Source organism: Chelonoidis abingdonii, chromosome 21 (assembly GCF_003597395.2).
Source record: "Chelonoidis abingdonii isolate Lonesome George chromosome 21, CheloAbing_2.0, whole genome shotgun sequence".
In the NCBI taxonomy this organism is placed as follows: Eukaryota; Metazoa; Chordata; order Testudines; family Testudinidae; genus Chelonoidis; species Chelonoidis abingdonii.
Window position 1 is genome coordinate 2,870,706 of NC_133789.1, and position 13,386 is coordinate 2,884,091.

The 13,386-nt window shown below is 60.3% G+C and overlaps 1 protein-coding gene across 1 annotated transcript; it reads left to right on the top strand.

The window, feature by feature from the left end:
• Positions 1-6,997: 6,997 nt before the first annotated feature.
• On the top strand, positions 6,998-9,512 carry GJD3 (gap junction protein delta 3). Its single transcript, XM_032788909.2, has 2 exons — positions 6,998-7,040; positions 8,208-9,512. The coding sequence occupies exon 2, from the start codon at positions 8,233-8,235 to the stop codon at positions 9,100-9,102; it is 870 nt and encodes a 289-aa protein (XP_032644800.1). The 5' UTR covers positions 6,998-7,040; positions 8,208-8,232; the 3' UTR covers positions 9,103-9,512.
• Positions 9,513-13,386: the final 3,874 nt, after the last annotated feature.

Here is a 13,386-nt window from a genome sequence, read left to right on the forward strand (position 1 = left end):
GGAGCCTGCCATACATGGCTGCCCGCTTCACTGCTCACTCTTGGGAAAACGTAGCCATTTTGGGGGGAACTTGGCGGCCAGGCAGATTCTGTCAAAGTGGATACCTTACCCACCATGCTGCTGTGATTTCTCAAAAATAAATGGGTGGTTTTCTCAGGGCCCAAAACTTGAGAGCCAACCCGAAGCAGAGGGTTTCACGTGACCTTGCCTGGTCTAAACTAGTGGTTCTGACACAACAGTTCAACCACTTCCCCAAATCCAAGCCCCTCCAGCACGGCTTTAAACACAGCTGAAAGAGCAGCAGTGTCTGGCCAGGTAATGCCAGCAAACGGATCCCGCAGCGTGAGCCCAGCCCAGCCAAATCTGACGCGGCCCAAAAGTGAGAGCCTGAGGTATGGGGTGCCCCTAAAGACCTCCTGCAGCTGGCATCCTCCAAGCACTGATCACAGCAGCTTCATGTTCGACTGCCCCAGTGGGCCTCAAGGGTGGGGGAGGTTAATCAGCCACTTTCCTACATGCCTCCAGCCCCCCCACTTAACCTGCTGCCTCTGTTTCCTGGCTTAGAGCCCAGCTGGATGCAGGGGCCTGTCAGCAGCTGGGGACGGGATCAAAGCTCAGCTACTCAGCGAGCTCTCTGGGGCAAAGGGGGAGGGATTGCTGACAGCGGGTACCATTGAGTGGCTCAAACAAGGCCTCGTTGAGTGTGGGACTGTTTGGGTTCCATTCATCTGCCTGACTAGCCGTGTGACCTTAAAAAAAAAATCCCCGTGCCTCAGTTTCTCCCTGTTTACAATGGAATGACGCATGCTGCCCAGGAGTGCGGGGTGAGGCTCCTTGGTTTGTGCTCTGAGCTGAAAATTGCTGCTCATGCACAGTTGGTGTTGGAAGACAAGCCCTGGTGCACCGCTTTCTCCTAGCCCCCTGCGATGGCTGCTGCGAGCAGCAGAGGTAACGAGGAGGGCCAGATCCCAGCAGGGGTCCTGTGACTGTCATGTCGGAAGTCAGTGGGCAGCTTGTGGTGAGCAGTGATCTGAGTTTGCCCAGGGCGGGGAACAGCAGAGCGAGAGGTGGGAGGAGAGCTAGAAAGCTGAACATGTGCCAGGAGAGATAAGAGTTGTTATCACAGGCCTCTTGCGGGGGGAAATGCCAGCCCCCCGTAGAAATACCGCACCTAGTGCCGGTTGCTGCAGCTCAGCATGCTTGGGGATGCAGGACTGAGCCTGGGGTCCTGGGCAATGGCTGATCGGGAGGTTGGGGGGAGGAGAGCAGGTGAAGGATGAAAGGTCCAGCTCGTGTCCTCGGCACTGGGTGGGACTGGCCATAAAGCTCGAAGGGCTCAGCTGTGCTGCCAGGCGTGGCAGTGGCAGTGCCCCAGGTGCGCTTTACAAGGGATCACCTTGGATTTTACTGCCATTCCTTACAAAATCCAAGTGCGTCAGATGGCACAGATCAGCGGAGCGACCTTGGGCTCTGCCTGGGCGCCTCCCAGCCGTGTCTGCAGTCTCTCTAGCTTGGGAGCTCCCTGAGGCAGGGGCTGGCTCCACCCAGCGTGTGACAGGCCCACCGCAAAGGGGCCCAGATCTTACATAACTCCCCACGCTGCCAGTCCCCGGGGCTGAGCCCCCCCAGGGCTGAGCCCCCTGCTGGCCTTTTTCCATGGCATGCACCACCACGACTAAGAAAGGGTTTGCTGGCCTGGTTGCACTTCCTTGAAGCCTCTGGGTGTTGCTGGTTGGTAACTCGGGGATTGCATCGTTCTGCTGATGCCCAGGGAGGAGCAGGGTCCAGCCTGTGCTGGGTTAGTTCTGCAGGGCTAAGAAGAGCCCCTGGCCCCAGCCGTTAGTGTCCAAGTGCCCGGGGTGCTGGGCTTGTGGGTAAGGAAGGGCCAGTTTCTGCAGTCGCTGTGCTTGGAGCCTGGGCCAGACCCATAGTAGGTAGCCTGGCCACCAGTTCTGCTTTTCCAGGCCATGAGAAACTGGCCACGAGGAACCATCCACAGGGTCCTACTGGGACAAGCTGGTGCTGAAAGCCCCTTATTGCAGCGAATCACACCCACTGGATGCAGCCCAGGCTGAGTTCACTCTGTCCCCAAGTCACACATTCAACCCTTGACGCAATGCCGCAGAGTGACAGATGCAACTCCCTCCCCATGCTTGCTCAGGACGAGTTGGCCCGAGGGCACGTATTTCCTGCCAGCGGGGACTGGCATTAGGGTAGCTTTATCTGGAAAGTGAGATGCACTGAGACCCTCACCGTGTCCAGAGGCTGCACAGCAAAGAGGTGACACTGACACGTGGCTGAAGCGGGGCATCCGAACCCAACTGGGAGCTTGGTTACAAATGGACGTGGATTTTTCCTTGGAAGAGGTGCCCAAGACCCATCAATTTCCTGCCACCCATAGGGTGCTGCCAGCTGTTACAGGTGGTGGCTTTTGGCACCAGTGTGACTGCTGGATGAGATCCGGCCGATGGGGTAACAAATGTCATGGATTTGTTGTGCTCCAATCCCAGAATCCATCATGGGAGGCAACGAACACTATACACCAGCTGATCGGCCAGACCTCCCATTGCATTTGGCTGAACCATCATGGCTACATTATACACTTCAGTGTGTGGGTCACATCCACTTCCTGTGTGTGTCCACCCAGTTAGCCCTGGGCTTTTAACCCAGTCCAGGCTGGAGCCGGAGCATGGGCAGGGCCCAGGAGCCAGCATGGCCTCGCTGGGAGCCGTATCAGTGGAAGTGAAGTGTTTATTGGAAGACAGTCAAGTGGAAAGCTGTGTCTGATTTTCCACTGCTGGGCTCTGGAGAGCATCTCCAGCACGTCCTGTCTGAGGGGCCATTTAAGGAGCTTAGTGTTAGAAAAGCTCCAGGCTCCAGCTCTAGCCTACGATTTCCTCCCTTAGCGCCGGATTTGTGCCTTTTCCAGGTGCTGGAGGGTGTTCGAATGGTATTTAGCATTTTACAAACACTTACTACTTAAGCCTCACAATCATGTGGATGGGTTCGGGCTAGTCCTCGTGGGGAAACTGAGTCACCGCGGGGCGAAGTGACTGGAGAGGACAGAGTCGCTTTGGAAATATGTCTGGTCAGAGCTGCTCAGACAGGTATGGCCAAGCAGGCTTGCTCTGCCAGAGATAACACTGGTAGCAAGTGGGGAAATTGAGGCAGAGAGGCACGTGGCTCACCCAAGGTTACAAAGTGAGTCAGTGGCAGAGCTGGGAATGCCCAGGAGTCCTGATTCAGAGAATCGTAGCACTGGAAGGGACCTCGAGAGGTCATCTAGTCCAGTCCCCTGCACTCACAGCAAGACTAAGTATTAGCTAGACCATCCCTGACAGGCATTTCGCCAACCTGCTCTTAAAAATCCCCAGTGATGGAAATTCCACAACCTCCCCAAGCAATTTATCCCAGTGCTTAAGCACCCTGAGAGAGAGTTAGGAAGTTTTTCCCATCAGGAATCTGGCTCTTGGGAAGAGTGGCTGCGGGAGGGAATGCAGTGTGCAAGGCTGCTGTTCTGGGGTCATGGCCCGCAAGGGAGTGACTAAACGAGGGGTGTGCTGAACTTGCGTTCCCAAGCGGGGACTGGCTCAGGGCGAAGCAGGGGCAGGCTGTGGAGCTGGGAAAGGCCACGCAAAAGAGAAAGGGAAAGCATCTGTTTATGCAACGGAATAACCAGGCATTAGGAGCATTTCCTGTTTAGTAAATATAACGCAGGACAAACAATGAGCCGCCGGGGGAAAAAAACCTTCCGGGAAATCAGCCCAGCTCCTAGCACTGCACTGGGATGCGCATGTAGCCCCAGGCACTGGGACCCAGGCTGGGCTAAGGCCCTGACATGCCACTGACCAGCCAGGTGCTCTGCAGCCAACCCAAGCGGGTGGAGCGCGTGAGGCACACCCGGGAGAGAGGTGCCCCAGCCCCTCGGTCCGGCACCTTCTGCCCCACTCCACAACATGGTGTGTCCCTGCAGCTCCTGGCGTCCGGGCCAGAGGTGTGCAGCAGGGGCCACGGGTTGCCCTGTGTCTCCCTGGCTTGCTGTGTTGCCACCCCCACACTAGCCACAGGGCCTAGGCAGTGACTTGCCATCTGTCAGTTGCCTGCTAGCCCCTTTCCAGCCCACGAGCTGCAGGACCAGCCCCAAACCCAACATGTGCAAGGCAGTCCCTGGGCTGACACTGCGCCCGTGCCCCAGTTGCAAGCTCGGACGCCAGCTGGGAGAGGGCCATGGTGCAGGGCTTGCTGGCGGGTGGCCAGACTCCTGAAGCCCCTCCCCCCTCCCGCCCGCGTAATCCGGCAGTCCCCACTTGCCCGGAGAGAACAGGCACCTCGTGGTCCTGTGTCACCCGCTGGCTCCCAAATCCCAGGCCCCAGCCCTGCTTCTTCAGCAGCCTCTTCTGGGAGTCTGAATTAGCACAATACATGGCCGGAGGGGCGGGGCGGGGTGGCTCTGCCCTGTATGCCCTGGGCAGGGGAGGGGCCTCACACACACACACACATGGGGCACGTGTGCCCCTCACATAGGAGCCACACAGCCCACAACATGGCCAGACCCCCACAGTTACTGTGAGGGACAGAGATAACAGGACTGGTCAGTCAATATGTGTTCCCCGCCCCCCGCACCTGATGGCTGAGCTCAGCAACAGCCCCATTTTAGACAGGGGGGAGACTGAGGCACAGAGCGGGTGACATGGCCAGCAAGTGGGAGAGCCTGGAATAGAACCCAGGAGTCCTGGCCCCAGTCCCCAGCCCTGCTTTGACCCATTAGCTCCGCATGCTATGCCCGGAGCTGGGCCGAGCACCAGGGCGGGCTGTGTCCACACCCCAGCCCCCCCAACTACTCCAGCGGGGGTTTGGCTGCACAAGGAGGAACGAGGGGGAGGGGGGGGAATGCTCCCAGCCAGCAGGACGAGGGTGTGGCACCTGTCAGCTGGCGGAGCAGCAGCATGGGGCTGGGTGCCAGGGTGAGCCCCCACGTGTCAGGCACAAGGCAGGGCCCTGTGCCAGGCAGCGCCAAGCGCTGCGTCCCTGGCACTAAGGGAAAGTGCAGGGGGGACGTGGCTGAGGTGGGGGAGGGGGCGGACACCCTGCTTCACTTTGTGTCCGGGCAATGACTGACCCAGCCCCAAAGGCCCTGTTGCCCCTGGCATGGGGCCTTGCCACCAGTTTGGCCTTTGGGGCTTAGGTCCCCAGGTCAGGCCTGCAGGCTCCTGTCCCTGCATACGCTGGGCCAGCACCACGCCACAGCCTGAAAGAGCCCTGGGGCACCACAGCCTGTGGGGGGTGGGGGTGGTGTCTAGGCTGCACTCTGGGGTTACTCCCACCCCAGCCACAGTCGCCTGGTGAGCAGCTACTAACACCAGCCGCCAGGCCAATGCCTGGGGGTGGGGGAAAGGGCAGGGGCAGGACCCGCCAGGGGCTGGGTTTGACACTTTCCATGCATGCCCCCGGCTTAGCCCTGGCCTGGCCTATCTGGTGCCGTGCCGGGAAGTGCCAATGAGCCTCCCTGGACAGTGGATGTTTGGCTGGGGGAATCGGGATGCTCTGGGCTGCCCCACCCACGCCCCTGTAGATATCAGCCTGCCCACAACCCAGGGATCACTGGGGCCACAGCCACCGTGGGTGTTCCATGGGGCAGCTGACGACTGGCTGGAGAGGCCCAGATGCTCCCAAGGGCCACGCCCAAGCAGGGGCACGGAGCAGCCTGGGGACTGGGGGGCTCAGATCTGTACAGTGGCTCACCCAGGCCCCAGTTGCCAGTGCCCCACTGCCCATGTCTGCAGACGCCAGGCTGGCCATGTTGGGCATGACACTTGGCCTACTTGCCCCCAGGGACCCTGTGAGCCCTGCCAGGCTCTTCCAGGCAGGCTTTCACCGGGGAGGAAAGTGAAAGCAGCTGAAACTCCGGCACGCAGCTGCAGTGCTGGGCGCGAACCCAGCACAGGCCAAGGTTCTGGGGCTCGGGTGCAGCCTTCCCACGGGGCAGGGGCCGGTCAAGGGCTTTTGTGAGCCAGCAGGACGCCTGGCCCAGCCCAGACACATCCTGGTGCCCCGCCCAGAGCCTCCAGGAGCTGGGCCTGTGAGGCGGTTAGTGAGGGGATGTGTGAGGACAGCCTGGCTCCCGGCAGCAGCACCCAGCTGGTAAGGGGGCACTGGTCCCAGGGGGTTCTGGGTGACGGGAATGGGGCAGGTGAGAGAATCTGGGAAATTGGGCGCGGGGACTGAATTGGGGGCTGGGTGAGCAACCTGCCCAGGGGAGCCTGGCGAATGGGCTGATGGGGCCCTGGGGGCTGTCTCTGCTGTGGGTACGGTCTGAGCCCCCCCCCCCCCCCCCCCCCCACCACAATCACCCTTCGCTGTGCAGATCCACCCCCGCCGCACCCCAACTGATCTCTTAGCTCAGCCCTTGCCCGCTCTGGCCCATCCCCTGCTGCCTGCTTGGAGGCCGGGGGGGGGGGGGCGGGGAACTGTCCATCCCTCTGCCTCCCCCATAGGCCTGGGGCATGGGACCTTGGAAGGGGCTGCCTGATGCCCCCACCCCCCCTCCATTCTTGGGCAGCGGGCAGTGCTGCCAGGGAGCTGCTGCCAGGTGCCCACTGACCAGCTGTGGGGCTGAGACTGGGGGAAGGGGGCTGAGGGGCTGCCCCAGGGGGAGGGGGCTGGGGGGTGGGAGTGCAGGCAGGGGGCGGGCCGGGCTGTCCGCAAGGGGGAGGGCGCTGGGGGCGGGATTAGTCAGGGGCTGGCCGGGCTGCCCCGGGGGCGGGATTGCGGGGAGGGGCTGAGGGCGGATTGCAGACAGGGGGCTGGCCGGCTGCCCGGGGGGAATTGCGGGGAGGGGGCTGGGGGGCTGTCCCGGGGGGAGGGCGCTGGGGGCGGGATTGCAGGCAGGGCTGCGCCGGGCTGCCCGGGGGCTGCCGCTGTCTCTTTAAGAGCTCCAGGCGGAGCTGCAGGGAAAGTCCCGGGCCGACGATGCGCGAAACCCGGGCAGCCGCGCCGAGCCGAGTCCGGGACGCGGCCCGTGCACCAGCCCCCGCCTGCAGGTACCGGCCGGGCTGGGCGGCGGGGCGGGCGGGCGGGGGGCAGGGGTGACTGCGCCCCCCATGGGCCATGGCCCCGACTCCGTGCCCGCAGCCAGCCCCTGGGACGGGCCGGGACAGGGTGAGTCCGGGGGGGGCTGCGCCCCCGGCTGGCACAGGCTGGCCCCACGCGTGACACATCCTCTTACGCCCCGCTCCGCTCTCCCCGGGACCTGGGGCAGGCTGCCCCCCCCCTGGGTTGGAGGGACCGGCTGGGCACGGGGCGGGGGGTCCAGCCCCCGATGCCCGGGCATCAGTGACACCTGGGGTGAGTGGGCCACGAGCAAATCCTGCCCTGCGGGGGGTCCCCGGGCCCCCAGCCCCCGACTTACTGGACACTAGCAGGGTCCCCCCCCATCAGAGCCTCTCAGCCAGGCCCCATGGGGACAGGGCCTTTGCCGCTGGCCAGATGGCAGGAACAGGATGCCCCAGGCCGGGGGCTCTAGCCCCCCTCCAGCCCCTTGGCTTTAAAAGGGGGAGCCCAGGCCAGCCTCTGCCCGAGCCCCCTGGGGCTGGCCCTGTGTGACCAAGGAGCCTGGTGCCCCGTGCCCATGGCCAGCGCAGTGCCGGGGTCCCAGGCTAGTGGCCAGCAGCCGCTGGTCAAGCTTAGCTGCAGGTGGGTGCTGCACGCGGGGTGGCATCGCATGTGAGGAGCAGAGGCCTGACCCACATGTGGGCTGGGACCTCTGTCTTTCAGCTTCCAGCCCCAAGAGCCTTCCTGGACCCCTGCTGCCCTAGAGGAGTCTGTGCCCAGTATGCCCTGGGAGTCAGCAGCTCCCAAACCCTGAGCCCGTCCCAGCCTCCCCGTCCCACCTGCGCCCTGCACAGAGCTTGGCTGCTGCGTGGCCAGTGCACCGGCTCTGCGGCTGGACGGGGACAGCTTGGCCCAGGTGCCACTGGGGGTCAGCTCGTGGGGGCAGCTCTCCGTCCAGGCAGCAAGGAGCCGGGCCGGGGGCAGTTGCTGCAGCCCCATGGGTGAGAATGGCCTTGACCCTGGGTGCACAAACCCCCGTGGCTGGCTTACGGCTCCCGGCTAAGGGGGTCTGTGTCCAGTCCACGCTGTCCCTGGGTGGCCCCTGGGGGCCCAGAGCGGGGAGCAGGCGGCAGCTCTAACTGGTGCTGTTCCCCTAGAGCGGCCCTGGCTCTGGCCCCAGCCATGGGCGAGTGGAGCTTCCTGAGCTCGCTGCTGGACGCGGTGCAGGAGCACTCGCCCATGGTGGGCCGGTTCTGGCTGGTGGTGATGCTGATCTTCCGCATCCTCATCCTGGCCACGGTGGGCAGCGATGTCTTCGAGGACGAGCAGGAGGAGTTCGCCTGCAACACGCTGCAGCCGGGCTGCAAGCAGGTCTGTTACGACAAGGCCTTCCCCATCTCCCACTACCGCTTCTGGGTCTTCCACATCGTGGTGCTCTCGGCGCCTGCCCTGCTCTTCGTCATGTACGCCATGCACCAGAGCGGCAAGGTGCGCCAGGGCGAAGAGGGCGGCTCCGCGGGCCCACCCCGGCTGCAGCCCGGCCAGCGCACCCACCACGTCCGCACCTTCTACCTGGTCAACGTGGCCCTGCGCATCCTGGCTGAGAGCAGCTTCCTGGTGGGGCAGTGGCTGCTGTACGGCTTCCACGTGGAGCCGCACTTCACCTGCCAGCGCTCGCCCTGCCCCCACTACGTGGACTGCTTCGTGTCCCGGCCCACCGAGAAAACCATCTTCATTCTCTTCTACTTCGCGGTGGGCGTGGTGTCCACCCTGCTCAGCCTGGTGGAGCTGGCCCACCTGCTGGCCAAGGACAGGTGCCAGGGGACGGTGGCCAGCAGGCCCCCGGCCGCCTCCTACGAGCAGCAGGAAAACTGGTCCAACCAGGTGCACGAGCAGTGCCAGCACTTCCTGCCCCAGGGCAATGGGGGCGCCAAGGGCGGGGCCTGCAGCGTCCCTAACCACTACGAGCCCTCGGCCCTGTTCCAGCCCCAAGCCCCCTCCAAGGGCAGCAAGGCCTCCCAGGCCGCAGGCAGGGCCGATTTGGTCGTCTAGGGCTCATGCTACGGCCCAGCTCCCATCTGTGCCAGTCACTGGGCCCTCTGCTTAGCAGAGCCGTCACGGCAACACCAGTGACCTGAGTGGCAGGCCCGTGGTCCATACCAGCCCTGTACAGCTTGGCAGAGAGCTGCCCTCCTGCCTTGGGCACAAGGTCCCTCATGCCACAAGCGGGCAGGGGGCTGAACTGGCAGGAAAGGAGCCGGCCAGGCTACAAGTGGTGACAGCATGGCCCAGGGCTTTGAGCACTGGGCTGGCACACGGGAGAGCTGGGGTCTCATTCCGGCTGGTGTAGACGACCAGACAAGGGGCAGTGAACAGGCCCAGCCCCTCTGCCTGCTGCTCAGCCGGGGGACAAGATGGTTCCTGAAGACAGGAAGCTGGGTGGGGCAGGCAGGGACGGGGGGCTCTGGGGCCAGGCGAAATGGCATCGCCAATTTTTATATATTTGTGTGAATAAACAGAAGAAAACTTTGTAATTAAAACCCCCCAGCCCAACCAGTGATTTGCGAGTGAGGCTGGTGCCGTGGCGTGAGCCAAACGGCGGCACAGTCCGGGGGCGGAGACAGGCCCCCCTGGGCTGTGCCGTGTTCTCACTTCGTTTTCACACTTCGATTGGGAGCAGGAGCTGAATTCAACCTGTCCCATCAGTGACACATTCCCTCTGCCCGAGCGCTCGGAGGCCCCACCATGGCAGAGCTGGGCAGGGCTTGCTGCCTGTAACCAGAGCTCTGGCCTGGCCTGCAGCACTCCTGGCCGTGGGGAGACGCTGGCAGTGCGCTGTGTTGGAGTTCCAGGCCATCCCAGCCCACAGTAATGATTGTTCTGGCCATGCCAGGCGTGTGGGTCCAGACACCCGTAGGCTTAGCGGCGGTTCAGGGTCTGGGATGACCATGCGTGGGGGAGCCTGGTGTCACATACCAGCCCTGCCCTGTGCAGGCTGGACATGGTGTTAGGGGGTGTGTGGGGGAGCCCAGGGACAGACTCGCAGGGGGCTGCAGGTCAGGATGTGTGCCAGGGTTCCCATCAATCACTCGGTGCATGGCCAGGGGCCTGTGGCAGCCGTGGGCGCTGCAGTAAGGATCTTACATTTTGGGAGGGCACGAGTGGCTGTTGGGGGGCGGGGCTGGATTGGTGCCAGGTTCCCCTTATCTCCTGTTTCCTGTTGCAGGAGGGTGGCACCACACCCGGAGGTTAATGGAAAAAAAAGGTAGAAAAGAAAAACACCGTCACCCCCTCTCCCCTGCCAGATCCTGTGTCAGGCCCTGCCTCCCCCACAGCCCTCTCGTGCCACTGCCCACTGCCCAAGCCAGGACACTTGGGTTCTGTTCCCTGCTCTGCCCATGATGCACTGTAGGGGAGGCTCTTGCTGTGCCTCAGTTTCCCCAGCTATAATGCTGCAGGTGCCTGGGCAAGGCTGTATTAATTAGGGCTGTCATGCGATTAAAAAAATTAATCCCAATTAATGGCACTGTTAAACAAGATTTTTTGAATGTTTTCTACATTTTCAAATATATTGATTTCAATTACAACACCGCATACAAAGTCTACAGTGCTCACTTGATATTTATTTTTATTACAAATATTTGCACTGTAAAAAACAAAAAGTTGTGTATTCAGTTCACCTAATACAAGGACTGTAGTGCAATCACTTTATCCTGAAAGTTGAACTTACAAATGTTGAATTATGTACACAAGAAAAAAGAAAAAAACCTGCATTCAAAACCAGAACAATGTAAAACTTTAGAGCCTGCAAGTCCACTCAGTCCTACTTCTTGTTCAGCCAATCGCTCAGACAAATATGTTTGGTTACATTTGCAGGAGATAATGCTGCCCACTTCTTCTTTACAATGTCACCTGAAAGTGAGAACAGGGGTTCTCATGGCACTGTTGTAGCTGGTGTCACAAGATATTTACATGCCAGATATGCTAAAGATTCATATGTCCCTTCATGCTTCAACCACCATTCCAGGGGACATGCGTCCATGCTGATGACAGGTTCTGCTTGATAACAATCCAAAGGAGTGCGGACCAATGCATGTTCATTTTCATTATTTGAGTCAGATGCCACCAGCAGATGGTTGATTTTCTTTTTTGGTGGTTCAGGTTCTGTAGTTTCCGCATCGGAGTGTTGCTCTTTTAAGACTTCTCTCAGCATACTGCACACCTCGTCCCTCTCAGATTTTGGAAGGCACTTCAGATTCTTAAACCTGGAGTCAAGTGCTGTAGCTATTTTTAGAAATTTCACATTGGTACCTTCTTTGTGTTTTGTCAAATCTGCAGTGACAGTGTTCGTAAATCAGACACGTGCAGGGTCATCAGCCGAGATCCCTATACCATGAAATATAGGGGAGAATGTCGGTAAAACAGAGCAGGGCACATACAGTTCTCCCCCGAGGAGTTCAGTCATAAATGTAATTAACGCATTGTTTTTAACGAGCATCACCAGCATGGAAGCATGTCCTCTGGAATGGTGGCCGAAGCATGAAGGGGCATGCGAATGTTTAGCGTATCTGGTCCGTAAATACCTTGCAATGCCAGTTACAAAAGTGCCATGCAAATACCTGTTCTCGCTTTCTGGTGACACTGTAAATAAGAAGAGGGCAGCATTATCGCCTGTAAACGTAAACAAACGTGTCTGTCTTAGCAATTGGCTGAACAAGAAGTAGGACTGAGTGGACTTGTAGGCTCTGAAGTTTTACATTGTTTTGTTTTTGAGTACAGTTATGTAACAAAAAACACCTACATTTGTAAGTCGCACTTTCAGGACAAAGAGATTGCACTACAGTACTTGTAGAGGTGAATTGAAAAATACTATTTCTTTGGTTTATCATTTGTACGGTCCAAATATTTGTAATAAAAACAACTAGAAAGGGAGCTCGGAACACTTCATATTCAGTGTTGTACAGAAATTGATACATTTGAAAATGTAGAAAAGCATCCAAAAATCTTTAATACATTTCAAGTGGTGTTCTAGTAACAGGGCATTAATCAGGATTAATTTTTTGAACCTCAGTTAATTTTTTGAGTGAAGCACGTGAGTTAACTGGGATTAATCGACAGCCCCAGTATTAATGCGTCTGCCAGGGGGGCTGCTCAGAGCCCAGGCAAAGTGCACGGGGGGGGTGGGGTGGGGGGGGTGTCCCTGCTGCAGAGCAGCTTTGCTGCCCCCTGGTGCCCAGAGCCCAGAGCAGCAGGCCGACGGGCCCAGGATGCTTTAATTTAATAAGCCACAACACTGAAAATGAGCAGCGCCCCCCCATGCCCCCCAGGGCAGGACCTGCCCTCGCCCCAGCCAGCCTGGCCTGCAGCGCTGCCCATGACATGCCAGTGTGGGCACCAGGAGCTGGCTCAGGCAGGACCCGGCCCTCCCTCTGGGCCCCTGTCCGCACCTGGGGGGGCTAGGAGCCTAGGGCTGTGCTTGCCCTAGCGAATCATGCCCATCCCAGGTGACTCAGCTGTGCCCAGTGCCCTCTGCCAGCCAAGCCAGTCTGTGCCTCGCCCACAGGGGCTGGCCAATGGCCCCCATGCCCAGCTGACACTCATGGCTCAGAGTCCCTGGGAAGACACCGCAAGGGGAGGTGTGCGTGGCGGGGTGAGGAGGCTCACCAGGGCCAGGCACCCTGCTGCCCCCCCCCAGCTAACAGGCTATAAGCCCCGTGCGTGGGCCTGGGGGATGAGGTGGGGCCAGGGCAGCTACAGACTAATACCACCCCCCGGCCTGGCCTCCTGCCTGTCCCCCAAAGGTGCAGGCTCCAGCCCCATCTTCACTCCGGGCCCAGCCCTGATCATGTGGGGCAGGCCCAGGGTGGGGGCAGCCAGGGCACTGCGGGGGGTAACAGGGCAGCAGTGCCAATGCCAGGCTCAGCTCTGCCCCCCCTTCCACGTATGACAGGAACAGGCCAAGCACATGAATGAGCAGCAGCCCCCAGGCAGAGGCCCCCGGGCACTAAGCCCTCCACCTCCCATAGCACCATGCGCCAGCCTATGTGCCCCCCAGCAGATTTTATCTGTGGAGGTCGCTGGTCCCGCCAGAGAAACAAGCTTCAAATCAAACAGCCCCACCTGCCCCCAGAGGCAGAGACCAACAGGCTGTGTCCAGCGCCCCCAACTGGATTTTGGAGGAAACAAGAACAGTTTACATACATGGGGAGGGGAGGAATACCCCCGGGGGGGGATGCCCAGTGGCAGGCGGGGGGAGGGGGGAATACCCCTGTGGGGGCAGCCCAGTTTTTCTTCCTCTTTCAATGTCTCCCCAGAGATTCCAAAGCCACAAAAATC

What these genes read in the sequence shown, in the direction of transcription:
- GJD3 (XM_032788909.2), top strand. Translation starts at nt 8,233, where the DNA reads ATGGGCGAGTGGAGCTTCCTGAGCTCGCTGCTGGACGCGGTGCAGGAG.